The following is a 16,561-nucleotide window of genomic DNA, read 5'->3' as shown; positions in this document are numbered from 1 at the left end:
AATAAAAAACAATCTTTGTCTTTGTTTTGTATTAAGGAATATAAAACTTATAATAAGGATACAAACAGTAAATAGCACTTATTATAGGTTATTGTAAAAGTCTGCATAACATGATGGAATGCCTGCATCATTTACTAAATCTTTAAGACCTGACCGCTTACGTTCACTATTTTTTATTTTAGACTTGTATGCAGGTTCAAGAGTCTCTGATATTACGTTACTCTTACCTCGAACTGCTTTGAGCGTCATTTCCGAAAATTCTTCCTGAGAATACGACGTTTTATAAAAAACTGTAAGTGCATAATTTTTTCAATTTTAAGAATTCTGATGTCGCTTAATTTATTCTGTCCAACGAGATTTCCAATCCTTCCATTAAAATGTTTTAAATCAAAAAAATCCTTAAAACTTAGCTCCTTTATTTGAAAAGACTTACCACTTTTTTTGCAGTTTGAATTAAAGTTATGTACTCGTTAGGTAAATATATTGGGCTTAATTTTAAGTAGCGCTTTACTTGCCTTTCTATTACGGAATGTGCACAATTCCCCTCATTTTGCGTAGAATGTCCCGTTACAAAGAATTTATGGCATATGGATCTAATATTAGGATACTTTCTTAGAGCATACATATACATAGAATGTATGTATTTATGTACTTGTTTTTTTGCTGGCCAGCGCAATTATCCGAATAAAAAACCAATTCAAGATCGTCACATTCGGATCTAGCCTGTAATGTATGTTCTATAGAGCTCAGCAAGCAAGATCCTATTTCATTTGCTCCTCGATTGCCATTCGTTTCATCCCAGACATAGCAGAAACATTCATCTAAATTTGCTATTCCTTTCATTTCATAGATGGTAAAATTTAAGACATTTAATTTAGACTTATAGTAGAAAAGAAAATTCTATGATATGGTTTTCGTAAAAATTAGGACAAAAATTTAGGTCTCTCTTGCGAATTAAGTAAGAGCTGTCGTTCTTCCGCATAACCAGATCAGTTAATATGATGAAGTGTAAAACGACACTTGCGCCATCTGTCGGTAATGTTATGAAGTGCACGTTGTAACGGTCTTTCACATAAATAATAGGTTAGATTATGAATTGTTTTTATAACTTATCTACAAAATGCAATTTTTTGAGTTATGACGTTCTTCTATAAACGGAGCGATATATGACTAATAAATAACCACCAGATTATCCTATATTAGAACTCTTTCTTTTCTATTTTTCTTTATCAAACTATTGCCATAGTGTAAATAAAACTGACCTAATATTACAAGAGAAATAAGTACCTCATCAACAGCTTATTATAAATCTTAATTTAAATAGGTTCTAATATTCTCCTATTTTTATTTAGGTCTGATAATGCTTTTAGGGGCGAAACACGCGTAACCTAATGTAAGTTCGAGTCTGTTGCCCAAACTTTTTGACGACTACTTTCAGTTAATACTTAATAAAACCAAAATGATATTGGAGTCATATGTGCAAAAATCAATATGGTTTCTATAAATTTTTTAAGGATCAATATTAATTCAAATATTAACGTGGAAAAGCCAATAGGACAACTTCAGGTGAAACTGAATATGTACGTGAGCTATATAATATGGCCGCTAACTTAGGTACAATCGCATTTAACTTATTAAATTTCTCGTTGTGAATCGCCAAGGTTTAGTGACTAATATACAGGTTGGGGAGTCGATCATTACGCAAAACTCTTCAAAATAAACTTAACAAAAGTTGATTTTTTAAATAAAAGGCTCAAACTGACCTTCCTCCATTTTATTACGTTATTTATGTTTCTGAACTACACTATAAATGCACTCTTTCACTCATCAGCTTTTTTCTGTGACATGAAATAAGTTTTTTTTGTTAATAGTAATAGTAGGTATTTTGCCATGTTCTCATAAAAAAGATTTATGTGCCTTAATCATCTAACATATTTATAACATAATTTATAAAAAGTATTAGAGGCTATACTTTGTTCTTTTTGTAACATTGATTTTTTACTTTTTATGTCATGTTAGCAATTAATAATATACAGGATGTCCGGATGCAATCCTTTAAGGAGGTGATAGCTGACTTAATTTCGAACATTAAAAGCTAAATATGTGTAGGTTGAAATTTGTTTATAAATTTTTTATGGCAATTTTTGCATTTTTCTCAAGAAATACCAACATTTCACACTTAAACGGTAATAGAGCGCAAGTTACAATTAGTATCGGAGGTTCAAAGTTTATTTTGTTTTGTCTAATGTGTATTAATAAAAATACGATCAATTCCAAGCTTCTGTATAAACTTATAGAAAAAATAACAGAAAATATAAACAGTAGACAAAACAAAATAAACTTTGAAACTCCGAATCTAATTGTAACTTGCGCTCTATTACCGTTTAAGTGTGAAATTTTGGTATTTCTTGAGAAAAATGCAAAAATTGCCATAAAAAATTTATAAACAAATTTCGACCTACACATATTTAGCTTAAAATGTTTGAAATTAAGTCAGCTATCACCCCCTTAAAGGATTGCATTTAGCTTCCGGACACCCTGTATTATTATTATACTTCCCGAGATAATATAGCCGACAGTCATTCTTAGTGAGACACCCAGTACTTTTAGATGTTTAGTTACTAAAAGCAGAGCGTAGTTTTGTTTTATTAAACTAAAAAAAATACCACGAAATTCAAATTGCAACTTACATTTATTATCATGTAATTAATAATAAAACAGTATCACCCTGAATGACTAGACACAAGTCTTAGAATTCAAAAAACATATACTAATTTTTTATCCTAAACTTTTAGCTGCAGGTACAAAACAGGTTTCTTCCTACTTCCTAATTGTACTAACAGCCTATGATTTCCAATATCCCCCATGTAAGCATAAAATATAACACTTTAAGCACCTATTTCATTATATCTTCCCCTCCATTTATCTTAATCTCCACGTTTTATTATGATTGCTAATTAACCTAACTTTTTTCCCTAATTAATACCAAAAACTTACAAATCATTTCATAACTACTAAAGTGTAAAGCGGTTGTACACACAGCCTTTATCAAACTGGGAGAGAGTCCTTTAAAATATCCCCAAGGACCTTCAATTTTATAAATCTTTTTCAGGCAATCTGTCAGCCCTCTACAGGTAAAATGCTGTCCGAACTGTTCTCTTGCATAACCAAAACCCTGGATCTGTAGACGTTTCTTGACTAAATCAAATGGGTATATGACAGTTTTTGCACATAAGCCAGCTAAACTCCCAGCGAAGACACTGCTAGTAAAAGTGGTGCTTTCCGATTTGCTTATGCGATTGTACAGATCATGAAACATACGATAAAACATAAACTGCGCCCCTGCATGGGGTCCCACTTGCAATATTGTGGGCCATAACCCTCGGAATAGCACCAAAGGGCCTTCCGTCTGGTATATTTTTATGGTGGCTGATAGCATGGTGTGATACACCTTCTTGTGTTCACTTTGGGCAACAAATCTCGTCCTTACAACGTCAAATGGAAATGAAACTAATGTTGCGACACTGCCTAAAAATGACAAATTATTAACACTTTTTATAGTTTTTTACTAGTTAAACAGTGTTAAACCTGCAATAGATCCACAAGAAAAATTGACTACAGGTATCCAGTGAGGTGAAATATCTAAATTTTTACTAACATTTCGCACCAAAATTTCATAACTCCAATACTGAACGACTCCATAGCTAACAGAAAGCCACTGGGCCGGAACATGGCCTTTCCAGAATGCCTTTACACCTTCTTCTTTAAGAATTAGGGTGATAGCCTGTGGCACAGACCTATAATAATAATAAATTTTTATTTACCCTAGGCATCCATCCATAGATGTACTTTGTTGCTACCTATTTCATGAGTATAGCGATTTCTTAATTTAATAATGTATGTTTTTAATTATTTTAAGTGAATGTATAATTTGTAGTTATATATTTTATTATATCATATGTTATTATCATCGTATAATTCAAGTCATCTGTTTTGAAGAAGAACTCATTTATTATTGTTCTCATCATTTAATATTTAGGGTCAAGTGAAAGATTAGATGAGTGGCTTAGAAAAGATAATTGCAAAAAAAGCACTTGAGAAGTTATAATTATAAATAATAGAAAGAATCACACTAAATAAATTATATTTTGTTTATTATTGTAATAAATAATTAAATATTTGTAATTATTTGCAACTAATTATGTAAGAATATTAATAAAAATTAATGAGCATAGCACTTAAATCCATGGACTTCTATAATACATCAGGAAATCCAAAGGCAAAAAAAGAGGTAAGAAGAGTGTGAAAATCAAGAAGTCAAGACCAAACTTGAATAACCTTTATGTGTTCTGGTATGAACTATACTGAGAACACATCAGAAGATTAAGTTTTTTATTAGCCTTATATTGTCTTATCTCATGTAAATAATACATTTGAAAATGTAACAAAACTCTTGTTAATTATCATTACTTGTGTAAAATAAGTTAACATTTTTCAGAGGCGAGTATTCGCGTAATTTCTGTTGACGCGACTGATACGGTTAAAACCAACTTAAGACGTATTTAACCAATTTTTTAAGTTAAATTTTTGACTGTATATATATTAACCTTTTTATATGATGTTTAAGGATAAATAATGTAAAAGTTAAATATCAAATATGATAATATAATAAATTTCAGTTTTTATTTTCCTATCTACCTATACAGACTGAATAGAATTTTCCTAGAAAGTAAATACATAATTCTAGCAATGATTTTGTAAATTGTTTTTTGGATATACTAAAAGGCACCATTTTTGTTTCAGTTCTTCAGGCAGTTTTTATGTATATTAGGGGAAATATAAATCTATTGGGCAAAATAAAATCATATGAAAAATAGATATACTCTGTATAAATATATACCTTTGGCATACCTCAAGGTGGATTCAAGTGGCTCTTTTATTATTTATAATTTCTATGGATAATATTATTACAGTAATTGAGAGGGTGCTCTAAAAGAACAGATTGTGCATAATAAAGGTATGAGGATAATTCTTTGATGCAACTGATACAAGAGATTATACCACCTCACAATGGATTTTATTTAATATAACTTGGAAACAGGCATGCCATCATATTTTGATGAATTTGTTCTACCGAGGGGCTAAATTCATACATATGGTACAAGAAGAGAAAAGATTTTAATATCAATAAAATTAATAGTACAATGTTGTCATTGAGTGAATTTAACTGCCTTTCCTCACAACTCAGTTAGTGATGAACTTTAAAGTTAACCTTGTGTACTAACCTAGTGATTTTTAGAATAAATAGCAAGTTTACATGTTAGGATTTATCACAGAAAATTCCTTACCTGTATTTTGCAGTGTGCGCATTTTCTGATATTGGCTCTACCTGGAGTTGAAATCTTATCTTAAGGACATCTAGGGGCTGGCATATGGCTCTGGTAATAAAACCGGATATTCCACCTGCTACCATAAAATCAAACTGGTTTAGATTTTTATGTGATGTGCTCCATCCAACCATTTGGATTTTAGAATGTCTCCTAATGCCAAACCCTCTGCACACTACTAATTTCTAAATAATACATTTCTCATACAGTTTTATCCTATAATATGAATAATAATAATAATAGATTTAATCATATTAGAGGCCTAATAAGTAATTTAGCAAATGTTTGCCATAAAATCTGAGAAATTTCTAGTAGTAGGACTACTGGTACATAGTTCAAAGTAACTAAATGAAATTTGTTGTCATATTTTCTTCAGAATCAGGAAAACATCTCAAAATTCATATTTTTTTAAATAACTCTTAGATTTTGTTCCCATTTTAAAATCTATTTCTAATTAACTATTTTAAAGTTAATAGTTGGTTTCTTCTATTTTCAGTAATTCAGCATCAGACAGCATTTTCTAAATTGATATTCACTGAAATGTGATGTAATAGTCTGTTTTGGTTATAAATTAAAAAATAATTATTAAAGTATTATATTATTATTGTATGCTTATTAAAAGCTATCACTCTTTGAATAATACCAGTAGGTTGTGTAATTTTGTGTGTATAATCTATAATTGTGTAAATTGCAGCTTGTCCTTCAGTTTTATGCTTTTATGTTGTTTGCCAGACAACTTACTAAATAAACTTAACGAAATTTGCGAATATTGCTCTTTTAATATCACCAAGTAACAGAAAATGCATAAGTGGCCCTAAAAATGGCACTGTTATAAAATTAATTGGTGATGCAACAGTAGGCATATAATCTGTTGTAGTGAGATGACACTTTTTAAAAATAATATGTGTAAAAGCTTCAAAGACAACATACCTGTATGATCCAGATGCACCACTGAAGCTTAGTAATTCGTTTTCCTATGCAACTTTCTATTTTTATATTTAATTTAAGGATTCAGTGCTGATAACTAACATCTAGAAATTTCAGGGTTAAACTACCTAATGCTTCTACTCGCATATGTTTTTGAGGTTTAAACTTTGTCCAAACTGCTTTTATTAACATATTTTTTGTTTGTATAGCGTATAATGTTAAGAAATCATAATTGTGAAAAATAAAAATAGATTCAAAATTCAAAAATCAGATTTATTGTGTTTACATTTGATTTATGAGCAAATGACATATCTAAAGTTGAATCTTCATGATAAGAATACGATTGCGCTGTGACGTCAGTTTTCTGGTTAATCCGGTTAAGATTAATAGAGTTTTTCGTTTGTAATGAAAGTGCAGCATTTTTTTTTGCTGAGAAAATTGTGCACGAGTGTGTCGCAAATGGAATAACTATTTATTAAATGAATTTAATAAATTACATGAATGAATGAATTTAATAATATATTCTTAATGTTAAGTGTAAATTATACTTAACTTTTTTTTTCTTAATTTTTTTTTGGTTAAGTTTGAATTAATTTGACAATTACATTATAGATGTTTTCCCTTTCCAATTTAAGTAATGACTAACTAAAATCGTAAAATCTACAAAATAATAAAACACCTACAAATTATATAAGCCATAACCCATGTTATATAATTGTTCTTTAACAATTGACAGTTAAAATTTGATCTAGCCAATAAAGCAACTCCTTTAGATTGAGGGCAATATTAGAAGCAATATTGCCGTAAAGTGGCAACTTAGGGCAATTTAACTTGTGAGGCTCAAATTCGCTTACTTAAATACTATGTTAAAATCAAGACCAAAAAAATTAATGATTTATTCAAAAATTATTTACTATACGTAAAACAAATGAACAAAAACTTATAAAGAAAATATTAAACAAACTGCATATTCTATTCTTATGAATGTTATGTAACTTAAAACATTTATTCTCTCCTAAAAATAGTCCTAACTGTATACAATCACGGTGTTGAGAGGTAGTAGAATAACTGTTTGTATCACTGTCACTGTGATCGTCAATTTCTTCACTTACATCAATAATGTCTATGGTTCTAGAAGAAGATATAGTTGCTATATTTTTTACCAAAGCTGATTCAGTGTTACCAGTTGTATTTTTGGGTATCTCGGTTTTCTTGGTTGTGGGCGCCTTCAATATGTGCATAAGTTTCCAATTATGGGCTATATAACATCATTTTCCCGCTCTGTTGGTATTTAATTTATGCCGTTTTTTATCATGAATAAACGAAAACGTAGAAAATGACCTTTCCACAGAGGCAGATGTTGAAGGTACACTTAAAATTCTTATTGCAAGTTTTCCCAACTCAGTATTTTGATAAAAGGTTTTCCACCATAACAAAGCACTGAGCTTTTTATTTTCAACAGTTTTCCAAATTTTCCAAACTTTTTTCCCCAAAGTCCCTCTCGGGATCTGTACATACCAAGTTCTACCATAACATTTTGATCATCGATGGTGTTCATATTTTGACCTATTCGATATATGGCTTCGCAACCCTCAATTTGTTCTTGTGCTGACATTATTAATCCTTGGCTTCTGGGATCCAACAGGTAAGCTGCTAAATGAATCGGTTTTAAAACGCGTAGTCTTCTATCTTTGAATTTTTGCGTAATTAAACCAGCTTCAGTGGTACGGAATCTCAGAGGTGAAAACTGTTCCAGGTTTTTTTCTATTTCTAAAAATGCCGAATGGACTACGTGAATGGTGTTATAGTCACCTTTTAAATACGTAATCCAATGTACAATTGGTTTCAAAAGACTGCGAAAGTTTTCTAAATCTGACCGAAACTGATCCTCGAGTAAAGTTTGTTTATGATTTATGAAAGTCTTTATGGCATCTTCGTTTATTGCCATTGTTTGTAATATACATTTTGTAACGACTAAACTATTTAGACACTCCAAGTAACTTCCCCAGCGCGTTTTCACTGGCAAATGTAAAGAGGATTGTATACTTTTTTCAATGTTTAGTTGTTTAAATTCCGCTCTTAACAACTGTGAATTTCTTATGGTTTTTATGATTTCCCAATCAACTACAATTAAACAATTTTTTAGCCGTTTCACATTGTAAAATGTCGTTAATTATCAAGTGGAGAGTGTGAGCCATCCAACCTATCCATATTATGTGAGAGTACTTTTCATTGAGAAGTCTACCACATTTTAACATATTGGAAGCATTGGCTGAAATAACCACTAGAAATTTTTCAGGCCCTAGTTTTTCTATAATCTCAACTATTTCGGACAGTAAATATTCAGAAGTATGTCTGTTCCTCTTAGTTTCAACAAAAGAATAAAAATATAGACTGGGTGTATACACAATAAAAGTTAAGATCCCTTCATTCCTAATGTTAGACCATCCATCCAATGCTAAATTCAAATTAACGGATGATTCTATGTTTTTCTCGACTTGTTCTTTAACTAACAAAAATTCTCTCTCCAAAAGAGTTGTCGACAAAACTTTTCTGGTTGGTAGCTTATATGCAGGTCGTTATTTATGAAATAGTTCCTCCCATAATGGGTGTTTAAAAAGTGAGAAAGATACACCTGTTGCATAGAGGGCCCTTGCCAATAGTGTGTCAGTTTGTGCCTGAAACAATTAGAGACAAAAATATTAAACATCAGATATTTTAAATCTATAAATCATATCAGACATAAAACCGTTTCGGGACAACCTGTATATATATATATATATTTGTAAAAATATCTGTTCTTTAGTATTCATGGTGTCAAAGAATTTTGAAACAGACATGGACATCTTCGCAGACTTAGACTCAAGCATTGCTATTGAAGCGGAACCTGCGGAACTGGCGCAACTTAAACTGTTACCTTCCTCATTTACTTCAATCATAGGCATATCAAGGTCGATGCTTTCTGGTTCTTGTTCTGAACATCCAACATTAACACTTGCACCAGCTGAAGAATAATTCAATTTTGCCAATCCCACCATTCCCACCGAGTTTGAGTTCGATTTCTCAGACAGTTTATTCTTCAGCATAATAGGGCACTTAATGCATTTCTTAATATGCCTTGTAAATTTGGTGGCATTTTTATTTGTATAAATATTGCCACAATATTTACATTCGTACACAGTCTTATTATTGCACGTTTTTTTCTAAAAAAAACTTCCAAATATCACTTTTTCGCTTCATAATTAACCCTTATTATATTTTTCTACACAAATTTACCACACTTTAGCGTACAAAACAAATAAATAACTTATAAACTAGCAGTCAGTGGCACTAGAGCGAATCCCGATCCGAAACCAATCTATTTCGGGGATGACGACGGCGATTGAGTGCGACGAGTCGTCGCCGACGACGCACGTCCGCGATACGATTCCTTTCGATTGGTCCGATATAATCACGATTCACGCTCACGCCACGCGAATGCACAAATAAAATGTGGGCAATATTGCCAATAATATTCCCAGAATTGTGGTAACATTCCCTTCTTTTTTGCAATATTGCCGCTTTGAAAATTCCCGGTTTTGGAAAGTTAAATAGATGATCCTGGGCAGTTTTCTGGGAATATTCCCATAATGGAAATATTGCAATTAGGCAATATTGCCGATGGCACATTGTTATTCCCTTTACAAGATGTACTATAATAGGAGCTTAAATAATATTTTGATGTATGTTTTTGATTTTCTTCTGATAAAATATTTCTATCTATTCTTTTATAGATATTTTTGACACAAATTGCTATTTTTCGTAAAAAAATAAAAATATGATTCTTGAAAATTTGGTAAATTGGTTGAAAAGAATTTTAATTACGCTTCTATTGACGCGTATACATTTGAATTTACCATAATAAAAAAATATAAAATGTCAAAGTCATTCGAATCAGGATCTGACAGATCAGCTGATTGATGACTAACTGCTAAGTATTTTGTAAAATTGTAAATACAAATTTTATTCTCTTTTTAATTTTTACCATTTTTGCTCCCACTTTCTATTGTTAAAGTCATTATGCTGCGGCGAAAAAATGACTCGTTATCAAATATTCATTAGTTACATATTACTAGTCGAAACACAGCGTCATTAATAATAAACCATAGATTAACTATCCTAGAAATAGTAAAACCTTAAATGCTAGAAAAATATCAAAAGAAGCTGGAAATGAGTGAATCATAATATATTCCTTACTTTTAAAAGAACAGCCCGATCAGTTAATTTTCCACCCACTTTTTTGAGTAAGGTAATTTCTCATCATTTTGTGATGCAAGTTTACAATATCTGGTAAGAAAGTAAAAAAAGGAATTGTTTAATAGACTAACCTCTTAATAACCTTTAAATAACAAAAAATCTTAGTCACAAGACAACAAAGAAATATTTGATAAACCTTATTATCAATAGGCATGAGAAATCTTAAATTTTGAAATAAACAGTTGGTATAATAAAAAGTTGTTAGTTGTTATATTACAGTTGTTTATACAGTTCTACCCTCTGAATATTTAGTAATAATCGTGTAAGTGGAATAATTGAGTCAATTAGACTTAAGCCAAAAACTAAAAAAATATATAATTTTATGTAAAAAAACAGACATAGTGCTGAAATTATTGTTAGAATAGACATAATCCCAATTTATTTTGCTTTAATATTTTTATACTGACTACAAAAAAATATACAATTATTATCCAATAATAACTATAGAATCCATAATCTGTAGTTTATGTTATTTATTGTGTGACCAGATTATTTATTTAATTATATTTCCCCAAGTAACAGTTCTTCAGCGACATTTTCTCAATGCCATGTTTACATACATTTTAAATAATGTTCACCTTAAGTGCAAAATATGGTCACCATCATTATATCGACACCTCATAGGCCAAATGGCTTAACCCACAAAATAGCCGAAATTAAGTTAAGTACATATCTCGATTCTTCTCCGAAAAATACATTAGCTGGCTAAATGATATAACCCACAAGAAAAACTAAATTATCAAAAAAACTGAAAAACATAAAATCTCCAAGTATGGAGTAACCGTTTTAAAGAGTGGCCAGTTGATGTATCCCCCAAGTGTAACCCTATTTCTTAAAGGATTGACCTAACATGAACAAGGCCAAATGCAGTAAGCTATATTATTCAAAAATAAGGTAAAAAAATGTGCAAAATTGTCAGGAGCCATATAACGTAACCCACACATGCTCACATGTATATTAGCGTAAGAACTCAAGGAGTGATCTGTGTTTGTCGTTTTGCTGATATTTTTAATTTTTCTAAAAAAGTGTCAGATAATGTTCTTAACTTTTTGATAAGCCAAATAATGTAACCCGCATTTTTTTAAATATTGTTAATTTTTTATTTATTAATATTAGTTTTATTAGGATTTGCTTTATAAAACTTTTTCTTAACAAATTTTGCAACAAAAATCTAAAATTTTACTATTAAAAATAATTATAATCAAAGATTTATTAAGTTTTTTGACCCTCCTGTAAAATATAATTTTTGTGGGTTACGCCATTTGGCCTATGAGGTGTCGATATTTTTATATAAAGGACCCTTATTGTACCAATCAAGGAAATGATAAAAATTTACAAAGCAATATTCAGTAATTAAAATTGAGAGCATCTTCCAACATAAGAAAAATATAAAATATAGTTACAAAATTAATGAATTTATTTAAATGTTCACCACAGTACCCCATAGGTTTAAACATTGCCTAAAAGTCTCTCTAAAAGTATATTTAGTAAGTTTTATCTTTTATTTAAAATATGTCTATAAATAATTTTTTGACAAAAAATGTTTTATTTATAGAGGTTTGAATCAATTTATATTGCCATACTAAAAAACCCATGACTAGTGTATATGGAAAACCTATTACCATGCATTTCACCCACAGATAACAAAAAGATAGATAACAATTTGGCATATACTTAATTAAATGGAATGAATTCAGTGCCATAAAATTATCTTCAAACTTTTAAGCAGAACTTGTGTCTTGTGCAAAAACTAAATTGTTACAGGTGTGTTATAAGAACCCATACTATATGTTGAAAGTTGTAAGTTAACTGCATTTTCATCTATAATAACTTTGCCACTAATAACTCTGCACCTTTTCTCATAAATAAATTATATGACATATTATATTTATCTCAAAGTTTAGGTCTGTTATGAAATTTTACTGCAAATTGAATGTAATATCTTACGTTAATGCTATTTGCATCTTGATAAATTACTGAGAAGTTGTTTGCTATTTTTTGTTCCACAATAGAAGCTGAAAATTTTCATTTTGATTTAAGGTTTTTGTGTGTTTAATCACTCTGTTATCATCACTAAACGTTCTATTGTTAGCTGTTTAAAAATTGAAATTAATGAACAGTATACCTACCTACCATAGAAGTGTGGTAACTGATTAAAAATGCTGTTTTTAAATTTTTGTGTGAAACTAGGTAAAAAATAGTAAAATATTATCAAATTAAATTTTTTAAAATATATTTTGTTGATATCTGTGGCAGAAATGATAGCAAAAAAGTAAAAGACATTTTTTTAAGAACATTTTTAAAATTTGTTTTAGATCACACTGGAATCTTTAGCAGTTCAAAGAAACCAACATCTAGTCACTCATATATACCTCTAAAAACAATGGAAGAAAACTATGACTACTCTGAGGTCTACCAGAGACTTTCATTCTGTACCTACTTAGCCTATGGAATGGGCCACATTTTAAATGATGTTTGTGCTTCCATGTGGTTCACCTATTTATTGATCTTCATGCATCTGGTTTTAGACTTTACAAATACAGAAGCAGGAACATTGATTTTAATAGGACAAGTTGCTGATGCCTTGAGTACCCCTTTTGTGGGGTATTATAGTGATCAAGGAGATAATTTCTGGTTTTGTAGGTAAGAAACTATAATATGATTAGCAAACGGATCTACTTCCCTAATTTCAATAGTAAAGTCTTATTCGGGTACAAAACAATAAGTTTTTTTTCTAAGAGTTAAAGCTTGATAAATGGTGAATAAGTGTTTCTAAGAAGTATTCATAATTCTCTGTATTTTGATAAATATTTTTTGATAGACTATAATGTGTCATGAATAGAACCTGATAATCATTTTCCATATTGTTGCATTTTATATTTTCTACCTTGCAGGTTTTAATTATCAACCAAATTTAAAATCAAGCTTTGTCAACTATAAATTTTTTATGTTTTAGATTGTAAATTAAAAATTCTCTGCATTGAAATGAACATTAAATTTTCTCTTGGATAATGGCTTTTGCCCTTTTGACTTTAATCCCTACTACATGTATATAGGTACTCAAAAGTTCTACAATATATATTTTTAGCTTTTGACATTTCATTTAGCCTAGGGTGCCATACAAAAAGTTTTTTGCTTTATTGTATAGTTTTTGGAATATCTATAGTTATTGTAAAGGATATATTTAGTATGTTCTACAAGTAAAAAAGTCATATTTATTGGATTAATTTTTATTTGTAATGTAGATTCCAAGATATCCAACCAATGTTCTATATTATTGATATTTTCTGACAAACTTTCAACATTCCTGGGATGGTTAAATAAGTTATTAATAAATACTGATTTTTAATGTTCAATTTAGTCATTAATGATAAATCAGTGGCAGGTAAAATGTATTTCTATTTCTGTTCATATATTTAATAACTTACATAAAGTTTTTTAGAATTTTTCAATATGAATTAATATTTTGTTAGTTAAAAAGATTTTTTGGCACCTATAAATTGAAACCTAAAAAATGTATTATATTTAAAAATTTTTTTTCTCTAGTAAAATTCAAAGACAATTAAGAAATAGGTATGTTTATTTAAAAAGTAATCAGTTTCCACCTAATTTTAAATTGGAATCAATGTTGGCATGATTCAAACCACTTTATTTTCATCACAATTAAAATCGTGGAATTTTTTTTCTACATTAAATAAATTTTCTTCTGTTTTTTGGTTTATTTTTACTGAATTGAGAGTTCAATCAGGTGTTTTCAAGCAAACACATTAAGTTTTTGTTCAAATTTTTCGTCTCTAATTTTATGCATTTTCTTATAATAGTCCGTAGAATCTGTACAGCATTTCCTTGAAAAAAATATGTCACCCTTGAGTAGTACCAAAATCATTATAGACTTTCTCCATAAAAATATTCAATTGTGGATTAATTCAATTACATACTTGTTTTTATTAAAAACATAAGTTATTTTACTCTTAACCTTTTTTTTCTTTTAGATATGGCAAAAGGAAAACCTGGCATTTAATCGGCACTATCTGCGTAATTTTTACATTTCCCTTCATTTTTTCGCCATGCGTTGGTTGCCAACAGTCCTCCCACTCTGCCAAAATGCTCTACTACGGCATGTTTATAATAATATTCCAATTTGGTTGGGCTGCAGTACAAATCTCTCATCTGTCCCTTATACCAGAGATCAGCCCTAACGAACACGATAGGACAAAGCTTACAGCTGTTAGATATGCCTTCACTGTGATGGCAAATATAATCGTTTATATGATCGCTTGGTTAGTCTTAAGCCTTGAGGATAGGGACAATTCGCAAATAGGACCTCCCGATGTTGGTAACTTTCAGTTAGTAGTTAATAGCGTTATGGGGTTAGGCGTCTTATGCTCCTTGCTATTTCATATATTTGTTAAGGAAAATAATGTGACTAATACTGGGTTTCAAGACGTCAGGGGCCCCAGGCTAAGGACGGATTTTAAAGAATTGTTTTCAAACATTCAGATGTACCAGGGAGCGTTAAACTACATGTGTTCGAGGCTTTTTATAAATTTAACTCAAGTCTTCATTACCCTTTATTTGCATGAAGTGCTTCAAACGGAAGCGAGTGCCTTAGCGGTGGTGCCATTGGTCATGTACTTAGGAAGTTTAATGACGTCCTTATTCATTGGAACGGTGACAAAGATGATTGGCCGGAAATTAGCGTACATTTTCGGGACGATGATAGGTGTCGCTGCTTGTATACTTGTACATTTTGGTGGAAAAGGACCCCTTTACAGCTATTATATAATCTACCTTGTTGCGGCCCTATTGGGTTCAGCCAGTTCGATAGTGCTGGTTTCTAGTTTGGGGGTCACAACTGATCTTATTGGCACTAGAACGGACTCGGGGGCATTTGTGTTTGGTCTTATGTCTTTCGTTGACAAGCTATCGAACGGAATTGTAATAGCGATAATTCAAAGTAGTCACGAGGGCGAGACGAACGACTGGTTTTATAGGGATATGCTAACTTATGTTTGTGGTGGAGCATTACTTTTTGGAGGGCTTGCTGTGATTTCATTAAGGCGACTAATAAGCGAGGCGGCTTCGAACGAACAATTGTTGTTTGACAACGAAGAGACAGAAGGTCCTATTAATTGATGCTTTTTAGGACACTTAAGGGTTAAATTTCATAATTTTTTTAAATGTAACTAAGAAACAAGTGGTGATATTAATGATTAGTAGGTATTTTACTAATTTATGTATATATTATGACATTTTTGGACAGAATTTATTAGTTAGGATTTTAAAAGCAAGATTTTGTTTGTATATTTTTGCCCATTTTTAGATCTGATCTGTTTTACTTTCATAACTTAGTTCTTAAGTTCTTCTAGTCTGTTAATGCAAAACTTGCGCACAGTAGATAAATCTACTATACATATATTTTTATAACTTATTAAAAGAAGTATTACTAGCTTTAATTTTGGAAAAAATGTTATTTACAAATGGATTTTTTGTTTATGTCATGAAATAAATTTTATCAAATATTTTTCTTGTACATTCTTGTGTATCCAAACTTGGCTATAACTTCCAAAAAAACAGTACATCTACAATGGACATTCCCGGAATATATTTTGCTACTATATTCTGGTACAACGAGTCAATAAAACGTTTACTCAATATCTACATAAACTAATAATACAGGGTCCTGCAACAGTGCGTCGGTCCCCCATAAAGCCTAAAAAAATAAGGTTAAAAATTTCTAACCTCTTAAAAAAATGTTGGGACCTGATAGCGCATATCTGGAAAATATTTTGAAGTATACAGGGTGCTTCAAAAAAGTAGGGCGATATAAGCAGCATTTTTTTTAATGGAATGCCATTCTTTTTATTTTATTTTTAAGACCGCCTTAGGCTACCTAGTATATGCGCTAAATATGGCTGCTTTGTCATGCGCAGTTTGACTGCAATAATTTT

At 30.5% G+C, this 16,561-nt stretch overlaps 2 protein-coding genes across 6 annotated transcripts; one reads left to right on the top strand and one right to left on the bottom strand.

Moving 5' to 3' along the window:
• Positions 1 to 2,673: 2,673 nt before the first annotated feature.
• Positions 2,674 to 6,588, bottom strand: LOC126739813 (mitochondrial thiamine pyrophosphate carrier). Of its 2 annotated transcripts, none has more exons than XM_050445631.1 (4): positions 6,318 to 6,588; positions 5,349 to 5,603; positions 3,589 to 3,797; positions 2,674 to 3,528 (listed from the first exon to the last, which is right to left on the bottom strand). In XM_050445631.1, exons 2-4 carry the CDS (start codon positions 5,519 to 5,521, stop codon positions 2,963 to 2,965), a joined length of 948 nt encoding a protein of 315 aa, XP_050301588.1. In that variant the 5' UTR covers positions 5,522 to 5,603; positions 6,318 to 6,588; the 3' UTR covers positions 2,674 to 2,962. The 2 variants fall into 2 exon arrangements, with proteins under 2 accessions (XP_050301588.1, XP_050301587.1); XM_050445630.1 differs by having other exon boundaries at positions 5,349 to 5,572; positions 6,318 to 6,587.
• A 3,694-nt stretch (positions 6,589 to 10,282) lies between these two features.
• Positions 10,283 to 16,134, top strand: LOC126739764 (major facilitator superfamily domain-containing protein 12-like). 4 transcript variants are annotated; one of them, XM_050445572.1, is made up of 4 exons: positions 10,283 to 10,643; positions 12,166 to 12,374; positions 12,926 to 13,253; positions 14,603 to 16,134. In XM_050445572.1, exons 3-4 carry the CDS (start codon positions 12,994 to 12,996, stop codon positions 15,744 to 15,746), a joined length of 1,404 nt encoding a protein of 467 aa, XP_050301529.1. In that variant the 5' UTR covers positions 10,283 to 10,643; positions 12,166 to 12,374; positions 12,926 to 12,993; the 3' UTR covers positions 15,747 to 16,134. The 4 variants fall into 4 exon arrangements, with proteins under 4 accessions (XP_050301529.1, XP_050301528.1, XP_050301527.1 ...); XM_050445571.1 differs by having other exon boundaries at positions 12,166 to 12,410; XM_050445570.1 differs by lacking the exon at positions 12,166 to 12,374.
• The last annotated feature ends 427 nt before the right edge of the window (positions 16,135 to 16,561 follow it).

This window comes from Anthonomus grandis, chromosome 8 (genome assembly GCF_022605725.1).
Source record: "Anthonomus grandis grandis chromosome 8, icAntGran1.3, whole genome shotgun sequence".
In the NCBI taxonomy this organism is placed as follows: domain Eukaryota; kingdom Metazoa; phylum Arthropoda; class Insecta; order Coleoptera; family Curculionidae; genus Anthonomus; species Anthonomus grandis.
Note: the sequence above shows the minus strand (reverse complement) of the source record. Positions and strands in the feature narration are given on the sequence as shown.